Source organism: Anser brachyrhynchus (genome assembly GCF_964034855.1).
Source record: "Anser brachyrhynchus genome assembly, chromosome: 2".
Lineage (NCBI taxonomy): Eukaryota > Metazoa > Chordata > Aves > Anseriformes > Anatidae > Anser > Anser brachyrhynchus.
In genome coordinates this window covers 4,259,923-4,285,663 of record NC_137695.1, presented here as the reverse complement: position 1 = coordinate 4,285,663, position 25,741 = coordinate 4,259,923, and the positions used below count along the sequence as shown (strand labels likewise).

Here is a 25,741-nt window from a genome sequence, read left to right as displayed (position 1 = left end):
TATTTTCACTGCAAGACATAATTTCCATGATACTGCTTTTGTAAATTATGTTTTCTCCAGTGCCTTCCAAGTACCACCTCCAGAGACAACCCCTCTAGCACAGAGGAAATTTAAAGTATTCAAAGTTATCTTTGCATTGAAAGGAAAAACAAAAACAAACAAACAACAACAACAACAACAACAACAAACATGTTAATCTGTGAAGTTGCATTTCAATGACATAGCAAAACTTACATATGTCCCCAGCAGAGTTATCTGCACTCCTGGATATAAAATGTTATGTTTTATTCTTTAAAAAAAATAAATATATTTTTGGGGGCAGTGGTGATATGTCTAGCAGAGGAAATCTACAGATGCCAAGGCTTTTCTTTCTTTGTCCTGCACAGCTGAGATACTCTGTAGTAATAAAACCTATAAAGCCAAATTACTCAAAGGGACCATTGAAAGAAACCCAGTAACCAGATCAGAAATGAGCATGTTTTTAGATATTTGATTTGCAGTAAAAACTAATACTAATGATAATAAGCAGTTTCTGAGCATTGCCATATGCTCCGCATTGAGAAACTGTCTTCTTTCACAAATCCAAATAATAAATATGATTAGCTCTTACTGCATCTTCCAGCTATTCAGAATGTTTATCCAGTACTCAGTCTAGGACAATGCCTGCTGCACCCTAAAAAAAAGCATGACTGCAAAGCATAGTTTACTATGTAAAACAGAGAAAATGTACCTAATTTTTACTAAATGCATAAAACATATCCCATGCTGGTAGCAGGATTAAGGGGTCTAATTAAAATTCAGTGGAATAAAGAATGCATCACAATGTTGCAGATTTTAAGGGAGAATGATATTCCATCCTCACGTTTTTGAACCAAAATATTTGTTTGGCTTGCTGCTGCTCTAATAGTCATGTCTTCAGTGCTAGCCACCAATATTTATTGTCCCTGAGAACAAGGATTGGAAATCCTCGTCTATTGAAAATCAGTCTATTACTGATCTCATTAAAAATACTGAGAGTCACTCAAGTACTTTTGGCAGGAACACCAAGCCTCATATATTCTGCACTAGGGATGTAACGTTGGATTTAAGAATTCAGGGTTAACTGAACTTGGTAAATCATCCTTGTCTTTTTTCTCCTGTTTGAGTTTGCATGTTACCCCTAATCAAACAAAACTGGATGATAAGACACAGGTTAATGAGAGAGGAATTGATATTACACTTGCACATGTGGAAAGCCCTGTGTCACTTCTGGGGAAATAGTCCTGGCAGTAGAGCCTTTAATTGCTGACTGCATATTACTGTGAAAATGGTATTTAACTCCCAAACCAGGTGAAAGCAAATGAAGAATCATTGTCTTCTCAAGGTGAAAGCTGTTCTGAATATTTTTAAGTTAGTTGCTATTAGTTTGGCCTATTTTATTTTATTTTACTTTATTTTTTCATATATAAACACAAAGAAAAGCTGATTCTTAAAGATCAAAGGCCTTCTAACAAATAAAATGTATCTGGAAAGATTGTGCACTTATTTTCTACTGAAATAGAGGATTTTTTTTTTTTTCCCCTACTAACTAAAATTAAGGTCAGCATTGCAGCAGCCTGAAATTGGAAATTGCATTTGCCTGTCAAATAGGCAAAAGTTCAGTGCAAAGGTCTAGATTTTCTGTTCAAATACATCTCACCCCTGGTGGGTCTTTCAGCATTCTGCATGAAAAACAGGGGAAAAATAGACTGGAAGCAGGGAGCGTTCTCTGAAAAACAGGCATAGACCATCCCATAGTGTTTCCATCTCGGGAATAATAATAAACCATCAGAGCTTAATTAGTCTTTGAAGAGTCCAGGACTCTGTGTATGTCTTAGTTTCATACTTCACTTTATTTGACACCCTATGTAACAGTCAAAAGGAAGTTCAATGCAAAGGTAGCTATTTATGTATATACATACATATGTATAAACCTATATATTTAAGATAGGTAGATAAATAGTTAGATAGGTACTAGCTAATGCCTTTGGACAGCTTTCAAAGCCACCTGCAGTTTGTACATATGTTTTTGTTGCTTAGTGTTCAGAAAGTCCTAGATAGTGCTTACTAGATAGCAAATCCTTTCCTACTTGTTTTCATCCCTAGGCTTTCCACAGGTATTAAAGCCATGGAATTACTTCAGTTTTTCCAAAGCAAGGAGGACAAGCTATAATAAAACATGCCTCCTCTGCCACAGCATCACAGTCTATGTGCGATGCAAATAGAAATTAGAGGATGATATTGCCACCAAAGAATAATGGCCATATCTACATTTCCAATCATGTAGTTAAGGCTTCATGGATACCTTTTTTTTTTTTTTAACAGAAAAATGACATTTTTGTCCTTTCCCAACAAATTATGGGGACAAAGGATTCTGTGTCCCCGTTACTCAAACACTGAACATGACCAAGACCAACAATTGCTCTGAATTCTTCTGATCAATTCAGTTAAATATCAAGTCCTTAGTCCAGTACAAGATGACATCCTGTGGTTACCAGGGAAAATCTGTAGTGCAACTCAAGGCCCTTGGCAATGTGATCAGAAAGCTAATTGGCCTTGGAGAATTCAAAAACTATGCTCTTCTGGGATGTATCCAAGGATGGAACATGCTGAGAGCTGCTAAGAAGTCTGGAGAACACTTGGACTTGCAAAAGATAATTAATACATTGAGTATCACTGTAGGTGCAACATGGACAGCTGCCTCAGCTTTTACCAGAGCCTCTGCTCTGTTGTTGTTTCTCCCCTTGACTCAAATAATTGAGAAAGGAATTCCAGTTGATTGCAAGATTTTAGGTGTGGTGGGCACACATTCACTCTTGCCTTTAAGCAAGTGTTGTAACATGATTTCTTCTCTGGGACTTAATTCACAACTGATAACATACGTTGGACAATATTTCTTATTTTTTGGTTTCTTGCTTGAAAAACACCTGTTTTTCTCTGAGATATGACCCCTGCCCTTCTCTGAGCTAGGAGCCTCTTTGATAGTATTTGTGCAGATCCTGCACTCTGATGGGTACTCCTGTGACAGGCAGCCTCATAGGAAGGGTACACATAATGTTTAAATGATGCCTAGAAGTTGCCATGGTGACCTCAGTCCACCGACAGTTTCATAGCCTTTGATAAGGAAGAGGAAGAAAAGAAGAAAGTCATAATGTCCCTTACACGCTATTGATCACATCTGTACAGCAGTCCTGCCTCAGCCAGACCTATGTACAACAGCCCTTATGTTCTCCATATGTGACCTCATTGGGATTCTCCCAGGATCTCCGGACATGATTCACTGGGTCTTCACGCCTCTGTGTCATGAAACCATGTGCCCTAAAATGTGTATGGGGTACAGGACACAAGAGCTTGTACATCATCAGTTCCATCACTGTCTTTACTGCAATGTTTTGCACAAGGCAGTGGTTAACAAAGACACAGAAGGTTTCTACTCTTAATTTTCCTCTGTGTCAGTTTTCACGCTTGCTAAAAGCGGTGAACAATACCACTTCATTCTTCAGTGAATTAAGCCCTGTGTTCTCAAACTGCTTTGACCAGAAAAATGGCAATATGCAGTTAATACCAAGTGAACTAATGACTCCCAACCTGTAGTTTAAAGTATTGGCTACGGGGCATGAGGCTAGAGAGACTACAACCCCCAGACATACTGGAGGAAAGCACTTAGCGTATGGAAAGGTGTGGGATCCCGTAAGTCCGCTTACTCCAAAACCTTGCCTGGCAGCCACTTCCTACAGATTCTGCTAATGAGATTGTTAAGACCTAGCAGCTGAATCACTTTTCCCCCCAAAAAATGGGGGGACCAAAAATATGCCCACATATAGGAGTCGGCAGAGGGCACCAGCCACAGCAGGCAGAGCGTGCGAGCAGTAAGAGTGAGGGGAGCTCAGAAAGTCCCCGAAAGCTGCTAAGTAGGCTGCTGTTCCCGACTGCGGCTTTGCCAGCCGGCTGAACAGATTGCTGGTGCACGAGAGCAGCATGCAGCAATGGGGAAGGGAGCAAAAAGGCACCGTGTGGTGGCGGATGCTGCGGAGTCGGGCGTGAGAGCTGGTTGATTTATTTCATGTTTATGTTTTTGATGTTAAGCTTCTAATCAATGCTATAGAAAACAGGGAAAAACTGGATTCCTGCCTAACCAGCTTGTCATTCACATAGCTGGACAGCACAATAACAAGTGATTTTAGGAAATGTTTTTCATAACCCATCCCTCCGACAAACAATTCTGAGATGGGAACAATAGAAATAAGGTAAAATTGTGGGCAAGCCATTTTAGGACAGAACAGTTTTGAAGCCTTTCATTCCCCTCCATACACTAATAATGGGCAAAGGCTGGAACAAAAGGGTTAAATGCAAGTTGTGCTCAGATAAATAAATCAATAGGAGATAAAGCAGTTGCCATGCCAGCTGACACTGAAAGCAGCCAGCACGGAGTTGGCATGTAGGAGACGATCTAAAAGGCTGCACAGAGTGCCGAGGCTCATCATACACAGGCTGTTTCTTGGCTTTAGCTTTGCCAGTCCTGCTCGCTTTAAAGCAGAAGCAACAATTGCTTGCATTAAATTTCTCATACTACGGAATATAGTAATGAGGTATTTGTTCTTTTTAGGCTCAGCAAATAAAAACTGAGAAAGAAATGTAATACACATGCAAGAAATGCTCATGAAAGAATTGGGTCTTTGCTACTAACTCTTTCTAGATCCATCCCTTGGCAAAGTCCTTTGAATTTAATTTTATTTTCACCTCTTCATGTAGAAAATAGAAATACGCAATATTTTCTCTGTGATTTCTCTGTTCAGTCTTTGGAAATGAAAGTTCATCTGTCTGGTAAATCTTCTTTAAAGCCTCTAAGTAGTACTGCAAATAACACCTAATTAATAATGACAGTTAAAGTACTAATGGAAGATTTGCTTTACTTCTCAAATGACACTTTCCTATTCAAGCTGGTCAAATAGTGAATAACACTATCTGTCAATACACTGGACAAACCATCCTTTGTCAAGGATAACATTAGCTTCCTCAGGAGTTCATTGACTAATGCAGACAGTTATTGATTCAAAAATGGTGTTCTAAGGTATTGTTTAATAGCTGCTGTTAGCACCATCTTTCTGTAGTTTGGGCTGTGCTGTTATTTAACTATACGTGAGGAGCACTGATGTAAGTCATTAATATAACCCTTAAGTTAAAATATTGATATCTAGGTTTCCAGTCAAAATGCAGGTAAAAAGGTGTTTTATTTATTCTCCCATTCTTTGGGAATAATGTACATCTAGCCTGTTTTATAATCACCTCAGTGGGCTTCCTTTGATTCATCACTCAAGCCTAATGCACCATTTTCTTATTGTCTGTGTCCCAAGAACAAAGCAACAAGAGGATGCGTGTGAATGCCAACACAGCAAGGTGCCTGCAGTTTTCCCCATTACATTGCTGACACCAGAGCAAATTTGCTGAGGTCTCTCTAGAGTCAGAATGGAATAAACAAATGACAACCCAAAATTAAAACAAAAACAAACACACACACACACACAAAAAAAAAAGTAGCATTGAAGAATTAAAGGAGCTGCTCTATGTACAGATTTCCATACAACCCCAGACTACCAAGCTCAAATGAAATTTAATGTCCCCATGTATGTAGACACCTTAAATGTTAAGCACGGAAATAATCCAAATAGACTCCATCACACTCTCATACCTGTGAGTAACCATACCCATTGGCACAGTTATTTGTCACATGAACCAGACATATTCTGGTGCTGGATACATAAATATTCAGTGTCAGAAAGAAATGCAGCAGTAGCTCATAGGAATTTAAAGCCCCATGGCAGATGTATGGTCCCTCACTGTGGTTTTATAAATGTATCTGTGTATTTCCTGCAGTGCTTAGTGACAGTCTAATGGTGGACTTGGCAGTGCTGGGTTAAAGGTTGGACCAGATGATCTTAGAAGTCTTTTCCAACCTAAACGATTCTGTGATTGTATGATTCTATATACACAATTTTATGTCTATGTTATCTTAACACTCATTAGGTAAACTTTGACTTTCCATTATAATTCAGGCCATAATGTTCAGTGTAAATCTAATTGACTTTCCACTAGCTTAACTTATTAGTGAGAATTAGTTTGATGGATCAAGCCTTAAAAGCCTGTATAGTAAAAGGTTGTACTGGAACGTTCTTCAGTACATTAGCAAGGACTCAGCTGTAGACAAATATGTTAATAAAAGGCAATCTTGCTCCTACAGCAATCAGAAAATGAACACTGTTGAAAATGTGAATCCCTTCATAATGTCCAAACACAGCTAAATTGCAAAAACAATCTGGCTATTAAAAAACCAAAATAATAATGATTAATATAAAAAGCCTCTTCATTTTGCAAAGCTACATTAATATAATGTTCATACTGATGTCATGAAATTCAAAATGATCTAAAATAGATATTTTAACATCACTGTATCCAACTACCTCCCATTTTAAGAGTGAAATAACAGCAGATTTTATTTCCTTCTTTCTAGATTACCGGAGAAAAAAAGCTACATTAAAAACATCATTTACATTTCAAAAAATATTTTTGTGTGTGTTTTATTATTGTTATTATTATTATTATTATCATCATCATCTATCAGTGTAACATGCCAAGATGCCAGGAATACCATGTTTCAATCTACTTAAGAGTGCCTTGGTCTTCCTCCAACAAAAATTATGTAGTTTGTAATATCGCATTTTAGGATTTAAGCCACACTATAAATGGTAACTAAAACCAGACTTCTGTGAGTCAAAGAGGTTGGAGTTTTTTGCAGCTTTTTCTTACTCTTCTACTATAGGTCATTGTATGATACAAAATTTTAAGTGAGATGACCTCCTATAAAGAACCTTTATGACCTATTGGCTTAAGTGGCATTAGGAGATGGACTTTATAAGACAGCGATACACAAACAGTGGCTATTTCCTCTTTCACCTTTTGATGAGGCAAAATTTCCCACAGGTTATACCAAAGCTGATGATCTACATTCATATTGTAGCAACATAGGCATCTATATCTGAGCTGATCACTGTTAATAAACCTGTTTTTTGGTAGGCTCAGGAGGGCCACAGGTCTGTCCAAAGTATTCTGCAGAGGCATCCTTGCTATTCTGCAAAGAATCTGGAGCAGAGCTTCTGCAACATCTGGAGCTTTAGTCTGATGCAGCAGGTTGAATAATCTCCACTGGAAAATGTTTAGAATACTGGTGATTTATCTTCAGTAGACCTATGTAGAACTTGAAACATCCAAGAAATCTCATACGTGGAATCTGGAAAGTGGTCAGAATTGGGCAGAGAAGCCAAAAGACTGAGGGTGTTCTTATCATGGCATTGAGGATTAACCCTTCAGAGTAACTAGCTAGTTGAATGTGTAGGTTTTTTGAAGAGTGATGCTGAATACATCCATTCAAAGACACAGTGCAGCCTACCTGAAAGGGAGGATGCCAAAAAAGTGATGGTTCTTCAGCAAATGCTTCAGCTTAGTTTCCTAGACTTCCATCATCATCTTCAAACTAAACCATTTTATTTCCAGTTTGAAGATCAAAAAGTACATCTGACTAAAAGGACGGAGAGAAATCAATGAATTTCACATTGCTACATGATAAGAGTTTTGAAAAAGTATAAAATCTAAAATACATTTTAGGCTGTGCTGAAAAAACACCCTTTACTTTGTTTCCTTAGATGCTGTTTTCTCCTCTTCCCATAGGATCAAAACCAATCTCTGTGTAGAACTTAACTTTTTAATACAAAACCTTACACAGATAGATGAAGAGTTTTTTCAGTCCCTAGTTAAGAGATGACTGCACGTCCAGGGTTAAAGAACAACCTGAAGCCTTGCAGCTGTTCCAGGGAATACAGAGCCAAGCTAGTTTATACATTTAACCTGATGGGACAGTCATTGAAACGTTGGCAAGGTTTTTTCTCTTGTCCTATTTGATCAGTGGGCCGGTGGCAAAGCTACTGCAAACAGCTTTGTCCAGCTCCTCCATGTCTCACTGCATGTGATGCAGCAGCACCACGCAGTGGCTTAAGGCAGCTCCTCTGTATGCATCCTCCAACATCCATCCCCAGCCAAAATCCACTGAGAATTCAGGAAAGTCTCATTTCAGTGTAGTTGGGGTTAAGTAAACAGCAGGCTGAGCGGGAGGTTTGTTTGAGATAATTCAAGCTTTTTATGACTGAAAAAAGAAAGAAAAAGGAAGTTTTTAATGCAAACCCAAACTTTTAAGATTTCCTATTCTAATGTTTGTATTTCTAATAAGCAAATCAGCATAAATTTTGGCACAATATCTTGGAAATGTGTGGCCTCTTCTTATTTCAGCCCACTAAAATAAATTATTATTATGATGATGATAATAATAACAATAATAATCCCTTCTCTCTTTCTCATATCCTTCCTAGAGTTCAATGAAACTCCATGATAAACAGAGTTAACAGCACATTGCAATAGACCATCGTCTGAAAAATGCTTTCCAGCTATAAACTATATTACCAGCTATATTACTTAACTTGAAAATAATAATAATTATAATTCTCTTGCAGTTCCTCCGTGAGCTTTCCTACTTCTATTCATTTTATGGAAAACAAACTATTATCAAGATCAAAGTAATTATTTTTATTCTTCTAATTTCAGGTTGGGAAGTAGATAACTTGGGGCAAGCTCATGCAGGTAAGAACCAGTTATGCTGACTACCTCCCGCATAGTTCTTTTCTCAAAAATTGTCTGTAACACAAATGATAATCTCAGATTACTTAAAAGTTATTTTGTATATCAATTAGTATGATAATGAAAGCATATAACAGTCAGACAAAAAATGAAAATAAAAAATATGATCTGTTTCTAGAATTCAGTGTGATCTATCCTAGAAACAGAAACTTAAATTGTCTTCCTTAAAGCCAATTAATTTTCATTGCTTGCACTGATGGATGGAAATCATTTTTCATGATTTTTTTTTAAAGGCTGTCCTTACTTAAATATCTATAGATTTCTAAAGATTTCTAAAGATACAATGCTTAGATTTTATATTTTTAAAGTAAAATGGGTCCTAGTTTGATGGTATTCCTTTTTAGCTATTTGTTTGCTGCTTGCAGTAGCAATTTTTTAATTTTATTGCTTCAACCTTGATTTAAACTCACAAGTAAAACTATGTTTACTTCCAGAAAAGACAGAATCAAGAATTTATTGCCTTTGGGCCTGATCCAAACAAATAAAAATCAATTTGACTCTATTCACTGACTTCCACTGAGACCAGTTTTGGTCCTAATAGAAAATGCAATCAAAACAATTTCATACCAGATTTCCACTTTTATAGGTGATTATGACCTGCTGGAAAGCACAGCCCAGTCTCCCCTAGGTAAGAAACAGAACCGTGGAATTTTTTTCTCGCTCTCTTTCTTTTTTTTTTTTTATTTTAGCTCTCTTAAAAAGGAAGCTCCAGCTTTTTCTCCTGCACTTAGGTATTATTTTCTAATCAGTTGTAATTATGGTGACACAATTTCTGGTACCTAAATTTTAACAGTGTTATGAAAATTTGTTCAACCAGTCTTGCAATCTAGCAAGTAGATTGTTAAAATTATATCTATCTGCTTAACAGTAATTACTAAACGGCATTAAGGAAGCTCAAAACCATGATTGAGTGGTTATTTTCTATGGAAAACTGGGGATGAACATGAAGGAATAATTGACCAAAATTTGCCAACTAATGCAATGTTCTTAAATGAATGTTGTGATTAAATTGATATATTCTGCTGCATGGGTGACAAACAGATTCTCTAAAAATAAAGTCACTGTTAGTGTTATGAGCTACTTGACTAAATTACTCTAAGAATATGAAGCTTCATAACCTCAGCAAAGCAAATAAACAACAACAACAAAAACTTTGACATTTCCATCAATTCTCACCATAGCTTAAATCCCCAAAAAATGTAATACTTTGAAAAATGAAAATTCTTTTTGTATGCTGGAGAGGAATAACTGCAGTCAGCAACATAGCTCTAATTTTTCAACCAGGTCACTGAGTTCTGACAAAAGTAATGGTACTTGAAAAAAGCAATGAGGGGGCCATCCCACCTGAGGCAGACTTGGTAACAAAGAGAGTGTTAAGACATACTTTCCTCTTCTACATCACACTCTTGATTCCCAAGGCAGTTTTAAGTCTTTTAACTGTGCCAGCAAAAGACACTTAGGATCTAGTCCTTAAATGAGATTAACCAAACAGGGTAAAATGAGAGAAAAAAAGGAAGAGGTTTTCTCTGAGCCAGTTTTGAGCCTACTTGAAAACACGTGTTTTAAATCAAGGTCATAAGCTTTGATTGGCACAGATAATAAGCAAAGGAAAGTGAGAAGATCTGAAACAGGTTTGTTCTCAGGGAAATTACCAAGTGAAACCACAATGGGCAACAGGAAAACATATTGCTGTCAAGACAACAACAAGGAAGAGATTCCCACTGAACCATTCGTTTGTTTTCCTACAGACACTTCTTAAAGGGTTACTGTCAGAGCAGAGCCTAGGCTTGAAGATATATGTGTGGGATATGTGCTATGTGACTGTAGGGGAGCACCCAGCTGCCTCACCAGAGACCTATGGTGATTATTGTAGATACCCCACAGTATTCTGCCTGGCTTCCAGCAGCTGTTCCAAATAATAAAAATAAATACATAATTAAAAAGTTATTAACACCATGTTTTCTTGACAGTCCAATGCAGATGCCTCAAATATAGATCACCTCAAACAGCAAAATTTGCCTATATTTAAGCACAGGACTTACATTTTATTCTGAAGTGCAAATGCCTATGTCAAGGATATATTCCCAACATGCCTTTCAGAGTCAATGGAGAGGAATGGACATTTAGCTGACCCCTGTTTTTCGTATCTACTTTGGAAAGAGTCCTTGATGCCCTGGAGACACTGACTATACTTGTTAGATCTCTATTGCTCCTTGGTGACCAGCTGTAGAAGTAGGTGCCTAGTGTAGAGCTGTGTTATTAAAGATACTATTACAGATTAAAGGTGCCATTAAAGCTTTCTGTGTATACTCAGACAAATAGTACTCCCAATGGTACCATGGAGTTTTCTTTGGTCATGTACCAAGGGGATGGAGGGTGCGTTCTGGGGTTTGCTTCAATAGTGTCACATTCCCAATTGTTCGTGGTATGCTTGACATAGGGGACATCAGCAGAAATTGCACTGAAGATGGCTGGTCTGAACCTTTTCCTCATTATTATGATGCCTGCGGCTTTGATGAAAATGAAACGGAGTCTGACAACCAGGTGGGAATTAATCTTATAATTAAAAACAAATGGAGAGAGGAGGAAGGGTGGAGCTAGCTGCTTTTTGTCCAGCTTCTGGTCATGTTCTGATCTGATGGTAATTATAATGAAACAATCACAAAGTTATGGGCATTAATACATGAGACTGAAATCCTTCTTAGCTCAGTGGTGTTTATTTCCAGAACGCGAATGTTTACTGTTGATGCAGCTTGTAACTGTAGGAAGCACAAGTTAGTCCCCATTTCATTCCCTATTGACTAAAGTCTCCGTTAGCCAACTAGTTTTTTCTACCGGTACATGCAGAGCGGTCACAGAAATATAGGCAGCCTCTGCTAGTTCACTGACAAATAAGCTTCACAGCATGCAGACCCAACAGCATGCCGAACGTAAAGCAGTGATCTAATATATAGTGAGATCTCAGGGGAACCAAGTGGAAAAAACAAGTGGTCTGTTCAAGAAACAAATCTTGCCTATGGTTCCTCCTGCACATTGACAGGGTAAGGAAGAGGTGACTATAGATGAACCATTTAACCATGTGATATTTTTCTTCCAAGGATTACTACTATCTGTCTGTGAAGGCTCTGTACACGGTTGGATACAGCACTTCTCTTGTTTCCCTCACCACCGCCATGGTTATCCTGTGCCGTTTCAGGTGAGTCAGGATGTGAGCAGTTTGCTACTCAGTCACTGGAGAAAACAGGCTGGCTCTCATTGGTCCAAAACAACATTTAAGCTTTTATCTCACCAGCTGCAAAAGAAGTGGGAGAAAAGCCTTTACTCAAGCTGTTCCCCCAGGTTGGAATCACTCCAGTAGTCATATTTCAGTAGACTGCAGATGTAATTGCAGAAACTCTCTGCATTAGACTGAGTCTATTTTATGCTAACTAGCATGGTTTTGCAGGAAAATCCTCCTCTTGGTTGGTTTAGGGTCAGTATTACTTACACTCCTGCCTTTCAGACACTGTTATTCTTAGTACCAAGGTACCGGCAGGTGCTATTTTCACAAAAAGACAAAAAGTTTTTTTCTTTTCTTTTTTTTTCCTCCTATTCTTTTCCACTCTCTTATTCCTTTCTTTCTAGGAAGCTTCACTGCACTCGAAATTTTATCCACATGAACCTCTTTGTTTCATTCATCCTACGTGCGATATCTGTATTCATTAAAGATGGGGTTCTTTATGCTGAACAAGATGGCAACCACTGTTTCATCTCAACCGTAAGTAAAACGAAAACGAAAGCTTTTTTTTTTTTTTTTTTTTTTTTTTCTAGCACGAAATACCAAAAAGTGTGAGGCAGGCAGCAGTCTCTAGGGTATCAGAGGCTGAGGAGATTTGGGGAGAGAAGGTAATTGATGGTGTACTTCCCTGCCAGTTCACAATAAAAGTGTGAGTGGTATAGTTCCATGATGTCTGCAGTCTTTACTGGTCTGTGCTTTAGGATAAACTTACAAGCTTGTTTCAGTTTCTGACTTTACTCAGGTTGTTCCTCCTATTCATGGATCTGCATAGTGATAGGTGGGATGAAAATAGAGATAAGCAATGTCCTTCATGTGGGGTCTGGATTTTCTCCATGGCCTTACTTGCTAAGGGTGTTGGGGAGAGTTATGTTAAAGAGAGTGAACACTCAGAAACAAGAAAATACCCCTGACAGTCACTCTCACAATATGTGAATATTAGTTATGTGTTTGTCTCTGAAGAGGAGCTGTTCAGAGCATGGTTTCATGGAAAGTAGTCTCTTTCACCAACGTACTTACACGTACTTTACATCTAATATATACACTGTTAATCCTAACTCAGTTCATATTTAAGGGTAATATTTGATCTGACAAATCAGCTCACTTTGTGTAATTACGGCGGAATTATAGTGAGTTCTCCTTTATCTATCCAGTTATGAGATAAATTCCCTATGAGTCACTTCCACAAGAAAAGTGCACCTGTGTAGTTTCATAGACTTTTCTTCACTATTTAAAATAGCTTCTGCTTTAAATTTTTCTCCTGAAAAATCTGAAGCCATATTAGATCTGTAGTTTGTTCATGTCACTCTTCCAACAATGGCATCTGTTTCTTTGTTTAAATAAACTTGAAGCATAAACATCTTGGAATCAGTGATCTAAAGGCCTGAGATCAGCTGGCATGAACTGGTAGAGCTTCTCCATTAGCACCTCAAGTTTTGTTGGTTTAAACACATTGCTTATCCCACAGGATGGAAGACAATTGTGAACCATCAAAATTGTCAACCTTCCATAGCCCCAGGCAGGAACTCCCAGTTTATGCTGTGATTCTGCTGTGATGTGTTAAAAGGTCACTTCAGTAGGATTAACGAGGTCTCACTGGGATGCAGCACGGTTAAGACAAGTGCGTCCTGCTCTCACAGAGTCATGGCAGAGCTCAGTTGCCACCTAAAGCTTTTAGAATGGTTTTTTTTGTTTGTTTTTGGTTGGTTGGTTTCCTGTTCTTTTGCCCATGGTTTTTGTTTGTTTGTTTTGTTTTCCCCAATAAATGGATGAAAGTTTCTATCATTTTGTACAGTAAATCACTCAGTTTTCTTTACACTTCTGCTCACTTTCATTTTCAGTCCCTGAGTGACAACACCTGCAAATGGCCAGGAAGCACAATTGTCAAGTGCGCGCAGGAGGGTGCATCCTTTCTGAGCCCACTCTCAGGGCTTCCAACAATCATCCTGCCATTTCGCATCCTTCCTTAGGTTTCTCAAAGCACAACTGGATTCTTTTCTTGTCTGCACTTAATACTTGGAAGGGGGTTTAAATCTGGCAATTAAGGTCCATTGCTGATGTGAACTCCCACTAATGCAATAGCTTCTCAAGCTGTCTGCCGGCGCTTGTCGGCCACCTCCCACTGATAAAATTGGTTACCTGCCCTTTACAGCTTTGCTCTCTAAGTGGCCCTTCACATTACTCTCATGATTTTAAAACTTTACTGTTAAAAGTGTATAATACTAGTCCCAACTGTGTTCCTTTCCACTAACAGATTTGGAGTGGCTGAAAGCATTTTCTCTGTCTGCTAATCTCCAGCAAAACAACATGGATATAACTTTGTTTTTGCTTGATTCTCTGCAGGTGGAATGCAAAGCGGTGATGGTGTTTTTTCACTACTGTGTCATGTCCAACTATTTCTGGCTTTTCATTGAGGGATTGTACCTTTTCACTTTGTTGGTAGAAACCTTTTTCCCAGAGAGGAGATATTTCTACTGGTACACTATTATTGGCTGGGGTACGTGACATTTCTTATGTAAAATGTGTGTCAGTGTGCAGAAGAGCTTTCTTCTCTGTCCTGAAAGGTTCATTGAAGGCACAGGAATGAACCACCTAATAGTTCCTTACACAGATTCAAAGTATAGTTTTAGTCTTTATTTAGAAGTGCCACTGCAGACCACACTGTGTTGTGCTTATGTGATAGACTCGAACTGAAATCTGCAGGGTATCATATCTCTTGCAGAGTTGTAGTCTACAGTTCAAAATTGTCTTCTACAAGATATTATCATAGTACCGTGTTATTCAGCATAATCAAGTCTGCAATGTTGAGTCTAGTCCATTCTCTAAGACTTCCTTTGTGCCTTTCTCCCAGCTAGTAAATAAATTGAAAACATGTTCAAAGGGTACACAAAAATGCTCATTGTACCTGGGTGGGAAATGGAAACTTACAATGTTGGGAAGAAATAAGATTTGTTTCAGAAGGCCAGTTGTAAGATGATAAGCGGTGTAATTATTTTTCATTATGGCCTTCTGGAGCTAAATTAATTCCTGTAACATATTAATTCAAGCTGTACTTTGGTGACATTTTTGTGCAGAAGTCAGAAGGTGGATGCAGAACACCTTAATTTTAAATGTGTGCCCTAAGAAGGCTGAACTAAATATTTGCACTTAAACAACCTTGCTTCTGAAATTACATGGAAAAAACCACCACACATATTCATGCATAAAAACTACATACAACCCACATGCCTTAAATGGTTCTCCCTCAAAAACAAATCCCCAAATAACGTGAACTTTCAAGTAATCTGTAACTTTTTTTACTTTTTTTTTGCTTTGTTGGTGGTGATTTTTGTTGTTGTTGTTGGGGGGGGGAGGAGGGTTTTTTTGTTTTGTTTTGTTTTTTGTTATTTTTTTTTTTACTCCTGAGGCAGCTGTGTATACATAAAATTTTCAGTTCCTGGCAAAGACTGCCTACAATGGGAGCGAAGAGACAGAGAAAAAAGAAGAGAAAATGTGATCAGAAATAGCATATCAAGGCTGGGACCCTATTGAAAAAGGGTGTTCAAAGTTCTCTTTGTACCATCCACAGATCTATAATTACACTATTGATGAAAGATAAGGCTGTTATCATAGAGAACTTGGGGATGAATACATGAAAATGTGATAGTTATAAAAGAAAACATGTAAATCTTTGCAAATCAAACACATATCTGTGGTTGAGCTCCTTTAACTGAGTTTGCACAAATTTCATGTCACATCTGAATGTGAGAATATTGCGACACAGCATATTAACTGACAGAAGTCGACAGCATCTGTAAAGAAAGAACTATCCAGATGGGCTTATTTTGTAATGTAGCCTCAGAATTTTTACTCCTGAGTTGAATACTCTAAATAAGATCTAGCTATTTATGGATGCCACTTCATATTCAAAGTAGTATCAATGCCATCCCATCCATTAATAATAATAATAGGATCTCAAAATGTGGGATGTTGGGATGTGCTTTTTTTTTTTTTTTTTTTTGAAGTGCAATATTTTCTCAGTTCCTGCTTATTTCAACTTGGATAATGGTTCCCCAGGCACAGTAGGAGTGATTGGCACTTTGTGAGAATAGAAGCTCTTCCAGACTCTGGATTCAGGTTTTCAAGTCATGTAGGGCAAAAGTGGCCCCCTCGGCTCAGAGCTGATGGGAAGAGAGTTGCATCGAAGCAGCAGTAGGCAACAGCTCAGCATTTTACAGCATCTGGATGTTTATCTGTTTCTTGAAAAGTGCTGAGCCCGTCAGTGCCCACATGTGATTAATGAGAACTACAGATGGCTGAGTCAATCCAATTTTGTCCTCTTAAATATTCAAGGTGCTAGTAAGCTTACTGGATAGGCTGAGATCTCTCCTAATGTCTGCGCCTTATTGAGGGCAGAAATACTGTCAGCAAGAACAGCTCTTTTCTGCAGCCCCCGGGTTTTTTGTTTTCTGTTGTTACTCAGAAGATGAAAAGAATATGATGAAGCTATATATATATTTTGTGTAAAGAAAAGTGATTGTGTATGTATATATATTCATACAGCAGATGGTTCAAAATTCCAAGCTGATCCGATTTTTTCTTTTTTTTAGACTATATTTTTATGACACATTGAGTGTCAGGTGCCTTCCTGACCATGTTTCAGACATGGAACTTCATTTGTACCAACAAAATTTCTATAGTCAAATAAGTACAAACTAGATAGCACGTCAGAGCCGTGACTAATATTTAAAGACTTTTTAATTATTATTATGCATCTCAGTGCACAAAGATCTTAATGTTTTCTAGGTATTCTCATATGAGAAAAGCAGACTCCAATTTAAATTAAACATGCACGATTTCTTCTCTCCAAAGCCATTTTATTTCTTTTTGTCATTTTCTTTTCAAATATTTGTGTGTATTTTTTTTTTTTTAAAGAAGGAGGGCTTCATCACTCATCTAGGTATAACAAGGATATTTTCTTTTCTAATATTGGGAATATGAGATTTGACAGAGACTCACTGAAGTGGATTCAGTTGAATGACTAATTAATGTGACAAATGCAGCTTTGCAAAATGTATAAAATATAATTGTTCTTGTGAATTTATGACAGTCTCATTCACTACTGCAAGCTAAGGTTACCAAGGTCATTGTTTTGTTTGCTTTTTAGCACTTTATCTTTCCAATGGTGCCTGAATAAAAGTAGGCAGTTTTCTAGTCAAGGATATTATTTACCATAAAAAGTAGAAACAACTTAACCATAGTTTTCTTGCAAGAATGAGTTAACTTTTTTTTTTTTTAATTTATATTTCCACTGAAAAAAACACCTTTTTAGTGTTTTCAGAAAGGAAAACAAATCCAGGTTTCTGGATTTTTACTGTTTTGATTTAATATTTATTTTACATGCATTTTTGAAACATTAAAGAAATCTCGAATAGAAATGAAACATTTTGTTCCCAAGTTTTTGTCTGTGTGTGTGTTTATTTGGTTTTAGATATTTTTTTTCAGGAAAGAAATGAAACATTCCTGTGAATACTGCAAAACTGTCCTCTACTGATTTGCTTTGTTTGAATAACTAAAGCAAAAATCACTTATTGCATTTTATCTGTTATTTTATGAATATATGCAGCTGATTTACAACAAAACCACGTGGGAATATAAAGAATCCAATAATGCTATTACAGCTAAACATCTGCCACTCTGCAATCATTGCATAATAACAGTAGCTTTAGACATGGAAGTTGATGTCACTGATTTTATTTTATATGATATTTCACTGTTAATGTAACAAAATGCAATACAAGAACTTTGAGCAATATTGATCTGAAACAGCATCATTATTTTCTTTTATCAGTTTTACTTTTATGTTCCCATCAAGCCTAGCCTGTACTCTGACTGAGATAGATGTTTCTAGAGCTCTGAATTAATGTAATGAATTGCATTGTTTGGTTCACGAGTGTTATCAGGAAGTAAAATCTCAGTGGAGAAGTGCTCTTTGCTGAGTACTGAATAAGTCTAGACTGGTAATGATATCACCATCTTGTCTTCTGCAGGCACCCCAACAATTTGTGTCACTGTCTGGGCAGTGCTGAGACTTCACTTTGATGATACTGGGTAGGTATCACTGTGTGGGAAAACATTTCACATGCCTTTGGCATGATGACAAGGGTGAAATGGAAATATAGTGATCAGAGGACACAGTTAATTTCTCCTTCCACTTCCAATGCTGATTTGAATATACATATGTTTATGTGTGTATTCCAACGGTGAAATTATGAAAGGACATGTAGACATCTGTACATTTGCAGCTGACCTAGTGGCTCTCCATTCCTGCTCAGTTAAGCCAGCGGAGTTCAGGATATGCTTTATCTCATCTTAAAAGAGCTATCAAGTGAATTGCACTTATGATACCCTGCTCTTCTCCAACTGATTATGAAGAAAGACAAAGTTGATAAGCTCAGCTGTAGAAATTATTGTGGATGTCTCTGATAAGATGAATGAAATTTGCACAAGGAGTCGCTGAGCTTCAGTTTACCAAGGTAATTATGAGTTTAGCTCCCCCTTGAGGGTTTTTCCACAAATCTAGTTTGGTAGATGAGTAGGAGTGAGACAAAAACTCACATTTAGTCTTCCGTGTGAAAATAAAATAAAATTTAGGAAATTGAATAATTTAAGAAAGAATTCAAGAGGGTAGATTCAACCCAAATAGTATCCTTTGGTGAAGAAAAACCTACAAAGATCCTGTATCCTTTGCTAAAGACCTGAAGGAAAGGATGCTTCCAGACTCCCAGGGATGGTCCTGCACATCCACGTAGTCAATAGACTGACTGGTATGACAGAGCAACAGGCATAGCCTGTAAGAATGGATATATGTGCATCCTGAAAATACAAAATTATCTGTTGTTCTTTTTTTTTTTTCCCTGACAACTATGTTTCAAATTGAGTGGTAGCAAAACTGCTGGAGAATGAAGGAGTTTGAGAAAAAAACTGAAAACCCAGCAGTGGTCCTTTGAAAACCTAAATCTGAGTGAAAGATGTTACTATGTGCCCAACTCTGATTCCCAAGGTATTTAGGCTCATATTTTAAATTCTCCTTATATTAGAGATACCTGGAATTAAAAATTGCACTAGACTTGCTGCTCTGTCCTGTTTTCTTCATCCTTGTTCTTTCTTGCTTATTGGAAAGCACATAAAGCCCTTCCTCTACTGGGGAAGCCAGTGCTTTGACCCAATGTTCTATTTTGACATTAAGACAAATTAAATCATTTATTTCCATGCAAAACAAGCCAGAAACCCCTGTTGTGTCATTATTATGATTACAACAGAGGTCCTAAATGCGTTAATTTCTCTTAGGAGTCCAAACAGTCCCTGTGTTTTTCGGGTAAGGGAAATATTTCAAAGAAGGAAAAGAAGAACGAAAAAAGAAAAAAAGCATCTTTTCCTCTCTTTTAGTTGCAGAAGCTATTTAACATGCAACACATTTAGGCAGATTCTAGCTGTGCGTCTCAGTGGTTACTTTTTAAAAATCAGCAAGCATTGTTCTGGGGGTGGAGGAGAAGCCAGCATGCGCTTGAAAACATTGCAGGAATTACTGAACTGGGAAACCACACTGACAAAGGCATGGACTAAAATACAGACTCTGAGGCTGAGTTTCCTCCTGCTTGCTCCTTATAAAACTGGCAGAGCTCCCTTGACTTCAGTTCCTGATTCACATCATTGTAAGTGACAGGTTTGTGGAGATAAATGCAACTGTCTGTTTATCCAGAGCCATGCTACTGAATTAAATGGAGTTATACCAGATGTACACCAGAGATGTAACAGAGATCAGATTTTGGCCTTTTCAAATAGAAACCACATCCCTCCCCCATCTCACTGGCTCCCTTCCCATCATCCATCCTGAAAAAGAGTCCTGTGTCCCTGATCTCAACTATAGCAATGTATTTGTAATGAAATTAGGGAGCCTGTTTACGTGGTACAGCTTGTTGGCTGATATTACAGACTGTTCTGTGGTGCACTGCTTTTTTTCTTTCTAATGATACTCATCTGAGGAGATGATGGTGGTTTGTTTTTTTTTTTTCCATCACATCTATCCTATAGATGTCACATAGACTGAATCAAAAAAGTTCTTAATAAAACCCTTGTACAAGCTTGATCTGGTTCACTGTTGACATTTCAGTGATAGACATCGACAACTTAGCTTACCATATAGACATTCTGCAGAAGAAGAAGAGTAGGTCTAAGAAGAAAAGACATTTCTAAGGGAAGATGCATCACCCCAGAGTACGCATTTAAAATCCATCAGTGAAGGGAGAAAAAAAAAAAAAGAAAAAAAAAAAAAGGAGGGGAAAAATAAAGCATCTGAGAGCCTATTTGTCTCAGCCGGAATCTGAGATAATTAGCTGGGCTTTAAATGTCTTCAATACAGATGACTGAACAAAGAACAGGTAGATTCCATCCTCTGTAATTTCACATTTCTACCTAGACAAATTGCCATATATTAATGCCTAATTATATGGCTAAATTAATACTAGAATTTGCCCAGATTTTTCCAGTATTTGGCAAAGGAAAAATATGTGCTTTTGTGTAAATTTGATATCTCATCTCTAAATTTTCTTTCTTCTTCCCTGCTCTACCACACACATACCTATAGATGCTTTTACAGGAAATCTAGCAAAATATTGCATTTATAAGTTCAACTGAAATTTCTAAGCCAGATGTCAGTCACCTGCTTGGGGTTTCTCTGACACCCACTTGGACGATGGAATTTTAGCTCTGACTCCTCACTCTTAAACATGTCTATAGCTTGTATACACTATAGGTTTTCACTTTTCCCCCAGGTGCTACCAGACTACTGTTTAAATGACATAGAAGTTGTATTAAGCTCTCATAAGATCAGCCGTGTTTTATCCCTGTATGCTCTTCCAAATTGTTACTTGGCATCTGACAAATGTACCATGACAACCACTGCTGGGACTTTTGGCTGTTGTCCCAGTGGGAGGGAAACCATCCTCCTCTGAACTGCAGGTACAAAGAAGACATTTTTCTGTGTTTTCATGGTTTTTTTTAGAAGGGAAGCAGAAGGGGAAGAAAGCAGACACAAATGAAATACGTTTTTTAACTGACAATCAAATTCTGTAATAACTTAAAGTAACGTAGTGTAGTGGTGTTGTGGCAGGGGAAATAAGATTTCTTTTTCCATTATTATCATCCTTGTAGCTTTAAAAATAAATGTTAAAGTTTAAAACCCATATGGGTCCTGCAATTAATTTGCTCTACAAAGGAATGTCCAAATGAACCTATATGGAAAAATCTTCAGCGTAATCCTTCTGTGAACTGGAGGAAGCTTTTAAATGCTGAGGTAGAAATGCCACTTGATTTATGATCACTCACTCCTGACAGCTTAAAAAAGGAGATGACCGCAACTGTTGCCCACAACTTGAAACTTCTCAGATGAATCATTGCTCCTTGGTAGGACTGACAACTCAATGACTGAAAAGTCATTCCTGTGTGTGAATACAGCCGGTCCCTGCTACATTGTGGTGTACAAGATATGTGTCAAAAGCCTCATGTCATGATCAGGAACCAAAATTCCTATCTGCTAACTCTGGACCTTTCTCACCTGTTAACTTTGTACTCATGCCTTTTTACCCCCTCTACAGAGATGTTGGCCAAAATGGCCAGTTTTACAATTGTACTCTTTGTGGACACAGGAACATGTATAGAAGTGTTTTCCAAAATGTCTAAACTATTTAGTAAAAAGTACTATTGAAATTACAGTATATATATAGGTTCCAGATAAGTTGGGTAAAGTCTGTAAAAGAAAGTTTTAAAAGGGACAGACTAAGGAACTTTTGAAACTCAATAAAGTAATTTAGCTACAAGACCAACATCCCACTCTCTGCCTCCTTAAAAAATGTTTGTAAATTTATTAATTTCCTTGTTGTATCTTCATCTTTTTCTTTCCTTCTCTTTCCCCACCCCATTCTTTCATTACTAACTGCAGCTGCTGGGACATGAATGACAACACTGCCTTGTGGTGGGTGATCAAGGGTCCTGTGGTTGGATCAATCATGGTAAGTAACACTTGAAGGAGGCACTTCCTCAGCGTTTCTGAGGGCAAATAACTGATGGAAATTTCTTCCAATGACCTCACTACATAGTGTTCAACTGTCAACAAGGTATCTAAGCTCTCTTTAGATGATGAAGGCCTTGGGTTTTCCCCAAATGGTGCACAATACCTACATATGGACAACTGAGAGGCATTTGGTCTCCAGGTTCTGCCCCAGACTTAGCAGGAATTTTAAATGGCTTTGAACTCTTCAATATAGTAAATCAAATTGAGCCTCTCTGCAATATGGTTAGTGACACCTAAAAAGCAATTTGGCTTACTGCACATAGGTGTCTACATGCTAAGTTGATCTCCATACTCCAGTGACAATATTGGCAAGGTCTCTGTTTACCGTTGTGCGAATTTAGACATCAAACTCACAGGTAGATACTTAGATATAGATGTCTTCATCAGGTGTGGTGCCTCTACTTTTAAGTGTTTAGACAGCTCTCTCAAGTACAGTAACTTTCAGACATGTTCAGGGTAATTCATCTAATAACATCAGGCTTCTCTGTCTACATGTAGTTTTCATATCCAAATAGAAAATTATTCTTAAAAAATATGCTGACAGCTCTTTCAAAGAGAAAAACAAGCAAGCAAACAAACAAGCAAAAACTTAAATTTCCTGTTTTCTTCTGGCCTATGGAGTAGGTCACAACTAAATCTGAATTCAAAACATCAAAATAAATTGCTTTTGCTCTTCTCCAAAATTTTAAAACTCTACTTGTAATGGCATGATTCTCTGAAAAAGATGTTCAGGATGAAATAAAACTAGAAGTCATAAAGAAGAACATAAAAGGGAAAAAAAAAAGACATTAGATTCATCTCATCTTGGGACAGTTCAGCCAAGTGGAGTTAAAGTGATAGAACTTGGGATTTTCAGGAAATGGCAGACATTAAATTTTGTCTGAAATAAATGATGGGGGGAGCTGCTAAGCTGAGAAATGCTTTAGTTCAGACAATGGGAATTAAACATGAACAATGGACAATGACAAATGTTTAAACCTTTGTGTTTGTACTTGTCTTACCTCACTCTTCTGATAAACTACATTCTTCCTTAACTTCACTGCTGCCAGGGGGATATTTTTGTCTGGAAAAAGGGGCAATATGCCTTTTGTAAACTTAGCTAATGACCCTATAAAGCTCTTGGAGTGCAGTTTGGGGAAGAATAACACAATGGAGCCAGCAAGTCACTGTGAAAGTCTAATCTTATACTTGAAAAAATATATCACTGTCAAATTTCCTCTCTTTTCCCCCCAGATAAACTTTGTGCTTTTTATTGGCATAATTGTGATACTTGTGCAGAAACTCCAGTCACCTGACATTGGAGGCAATGAATCCAGCATTTACTTGTAAGTACAAATAAAGCAGTAATCAATTTAGATTTCTAATATACACATAGGAAAAAAAAAAAAAAAGACACCTCATCTGAGTTAATTTGACTTTAAAAGAGTCACAGGATCTGTTAAAAATGATTTGGTTGATTTAGATTTTTTTAATATTATTATTTCAAAAGCCATTAAAGTACATTTTAATACTCGTTTTCATCTTTAAAGCACTTAGCAAATAAAATAAAAAAAAAAAAGAAAAGAAAAAATGTAAATACTAGATTAGAAAAAATAATGCTAATTCTTATTTGCAGATCAATTGTCTCTAAATTAACATACTGACCAAGCATAAATATTATTATACTCATGAGACAGTCTGCTGTGCTTCATACGTTCCAGAGACGTGCTCCAAAGTTGACTGAGCAATGAGATTTGGTAAAAAGATTTCGTGATCTTTAGACTGAATTTTATTTTAAGCGACTTTAGGAGATCTTGCTATGTTCATGATCATGTTTCTGGTAATTTTGAATTCATTCAGCCTAAGCAAAATAATTCACAGCATACCTAGAATTGCTTAAAAATGCATAAGAAATCCATTTTTTTCTCCGTTAGAAGTTTTAAAACTTTATCATTCCTATTTTTATTAAAGCTTGCATCCTTTTTTTTTTTTTCCCGAGATCATTAGAAGATTGAGGTTGGTCATTTGAGACAGTCACCATCTCTATTTTGAGTGCATGCAGCCATATAAAATATTATATTTTGAATAACTAGTGAATGTGGCAGAAAAAATGCAAGTTATTCAAACAATTAAAAATAAAATATGTCCGGGTAAAGCAGGAGACCTTTATTTTGTAATACCTTTTTTTTTTTTTAATTATCTCCCTAGTGATCAGTTTCACCCAATATAATGATATAATCCATTTAAATAACAATTTTCAGGTAAAACTCTGACCCCCAGCTGCCTATTTTACTTCCCTTCTCATCTTTATTCTTCTTTGTGTTTACGTGAAATGATAATATTTACACACTGAAAATACTGCCCTTGATGTTTGTTCTAAACTGTGCCATAAACAATGAGCAGAAACTCAACCATAAACAGTGTTTTAAATTCATTCTGCAGGTCAATATTTCTCTGAATTGAAACTCAGGAGAAAGTGTAGTGCATAAATTGTCTCCCATGCATGGTTTGCCTACGGTTTGCATGAAGTTTTCCTTTCTATGTGCTTCTGGGAGGTCAACCACTAAACCTTGGATTGTCCTTGGTACCCAAAATGTGCAGGGCTAGTTCTGATTAAGACCTGCTAAGTGCATGTTTGACATCTGCTGCACAACTCGCACATATGAAGCAAAGCATGCCACAGACTCCTAAGATTTGACTAGACTATAAAACATCTTTGTCATTTTTGACCAATATGGTGACTGGGTTTTACTGATATTTTTCCTATGTGTATAGTTAGCAACCAAAACCAAGAGAAAACATCATATTTTCTGTTTCATTCGCTGCCATTATTTTTCATATTTCTTTGCAACTTTATAAATGGGTGTGTATAAATTGATCTTGCCTTTATGTATGTGTTATGAAGCGGAGTGTTGTTTATCCAAACAGATTCAACAACAGAAATGTCACACAGAAATGAAACTAATAAGTTTATGCAGATATACACCAGGCATACACATTATTTTTGCATACTTATCTTGTAAAAAGAGAGACATTATAACAAAGGAAAAGGCTAGATCATAGTATGGTAATGTCACCATATTGAAATCTCTGCAGCATATAGATTATTGTCCATATATAAGCATTTTTCTTGTCTTATATTGCTACTTCATGCTAGTGAATGCTTAAAGCTCATTTCATTATCTCTGAAATATGCAAAATACAGATCAAATATTTCCAGTACTTTCCTAGTAGACTGATAAACCCCAAACAAAATGCATGCTAATAGCTATTTGTTTGAGCCTTCTCTCTCCATGCTGATAGATTGTTTTAAGAATCCCTTTGTTGCATTCAAACCTGTGAAGTGAAATATGAATGTTTCCCCATTCTCATTTTGAAATCACAGATCTTATTTGCATGGTGAAAATAGCAAACAAATAAAACTTTTTAGTAAAGTCCTTTTCCCAGCAGTATTTGGCTGAACACTGTAGACTTCAACAGAATCACAATCTTTGTAATGGAAAAAAAAAAAAAAAAAAGACAAAGTAGTTCAATTTCCCATTCAATTCCCCACCAGGCCAAACTGTTCATCCAGATCTTTATTCCACAACATAATTAAATAATTAGTACATAGGACA

The 25,741-nt window shown here is 37.1% G+C and overlaps 1 protein-coding gene and 1 long non-coding RNA gene across 18 annotated transcripts in view; one reads left to right on the top strand and one right to left on the bottom strand.

Annotated features, from left to right (window-relative positions):
* Window positions 1-25,741, top strand: part of ADCYAP1R1 (ADCYAP receptor type I) — a 345,195-nt gene that overhangs the window by 291,882 nt on the left and 27,572 nt on the right. For all 16 annotated transcript variants that reach the window (XM_080579596.1, XM_080579593.1, XM_080579592.1 and 13 more), the window contains 9 exons: window positions 8,668-8,703; window positions 9,347-9,388; window positions 11,201-11,304; window positions 11,859-11,956; window positions 12,385-12,517; window positions 14,378-14,531; window positions 18,064-18,124; window positions 22,014-22,083; window positions 23,379-23,470. In XM_080579596.1, coding sequence (XP_080435722.1) covers window positions 8,668-8,703; window positions 9,347-9,388; window positions 11,201-11,304; window positions 11,859-11,956; window positions 12,385-12,517; window positions 14,378-14,531; window positions 18,064-18,124; window positions 22,014-22,083; window positions 23,379-23,470 — 790 coding nt within the window. The remainder of the gene's footprint in view (window positions 1-8,667; window positions 8,704-9,346; window positions 9,389-11,200; window positions 11,305-11,858; window positions 11,957-12,384; window positions 12,518-14,377; window positions 14,532-18,063; window positions 18,125-22,013; window positions 22,084-23,378; window positions 23,471-25,741) is intronic.
* LOC308189524 lies at window positions 3,651-10,854 on the bottom strand. 2 transcript variants are annotated; one of them, XR_013946424.1, is made up of 2 exons: window positions 10,105-10,854; window positions 3,651-8,212 (listed from the first exon to the last, which is right to left on the bottom strand). It is a non-coding gene; the product is annotated as an uncharacterized lncRNA (long non-coding RNA). The 2 variants fall into 2 exon arrangements; XR_013946425.1 differs by having other exon boundaries at window positions 10,145-10,854.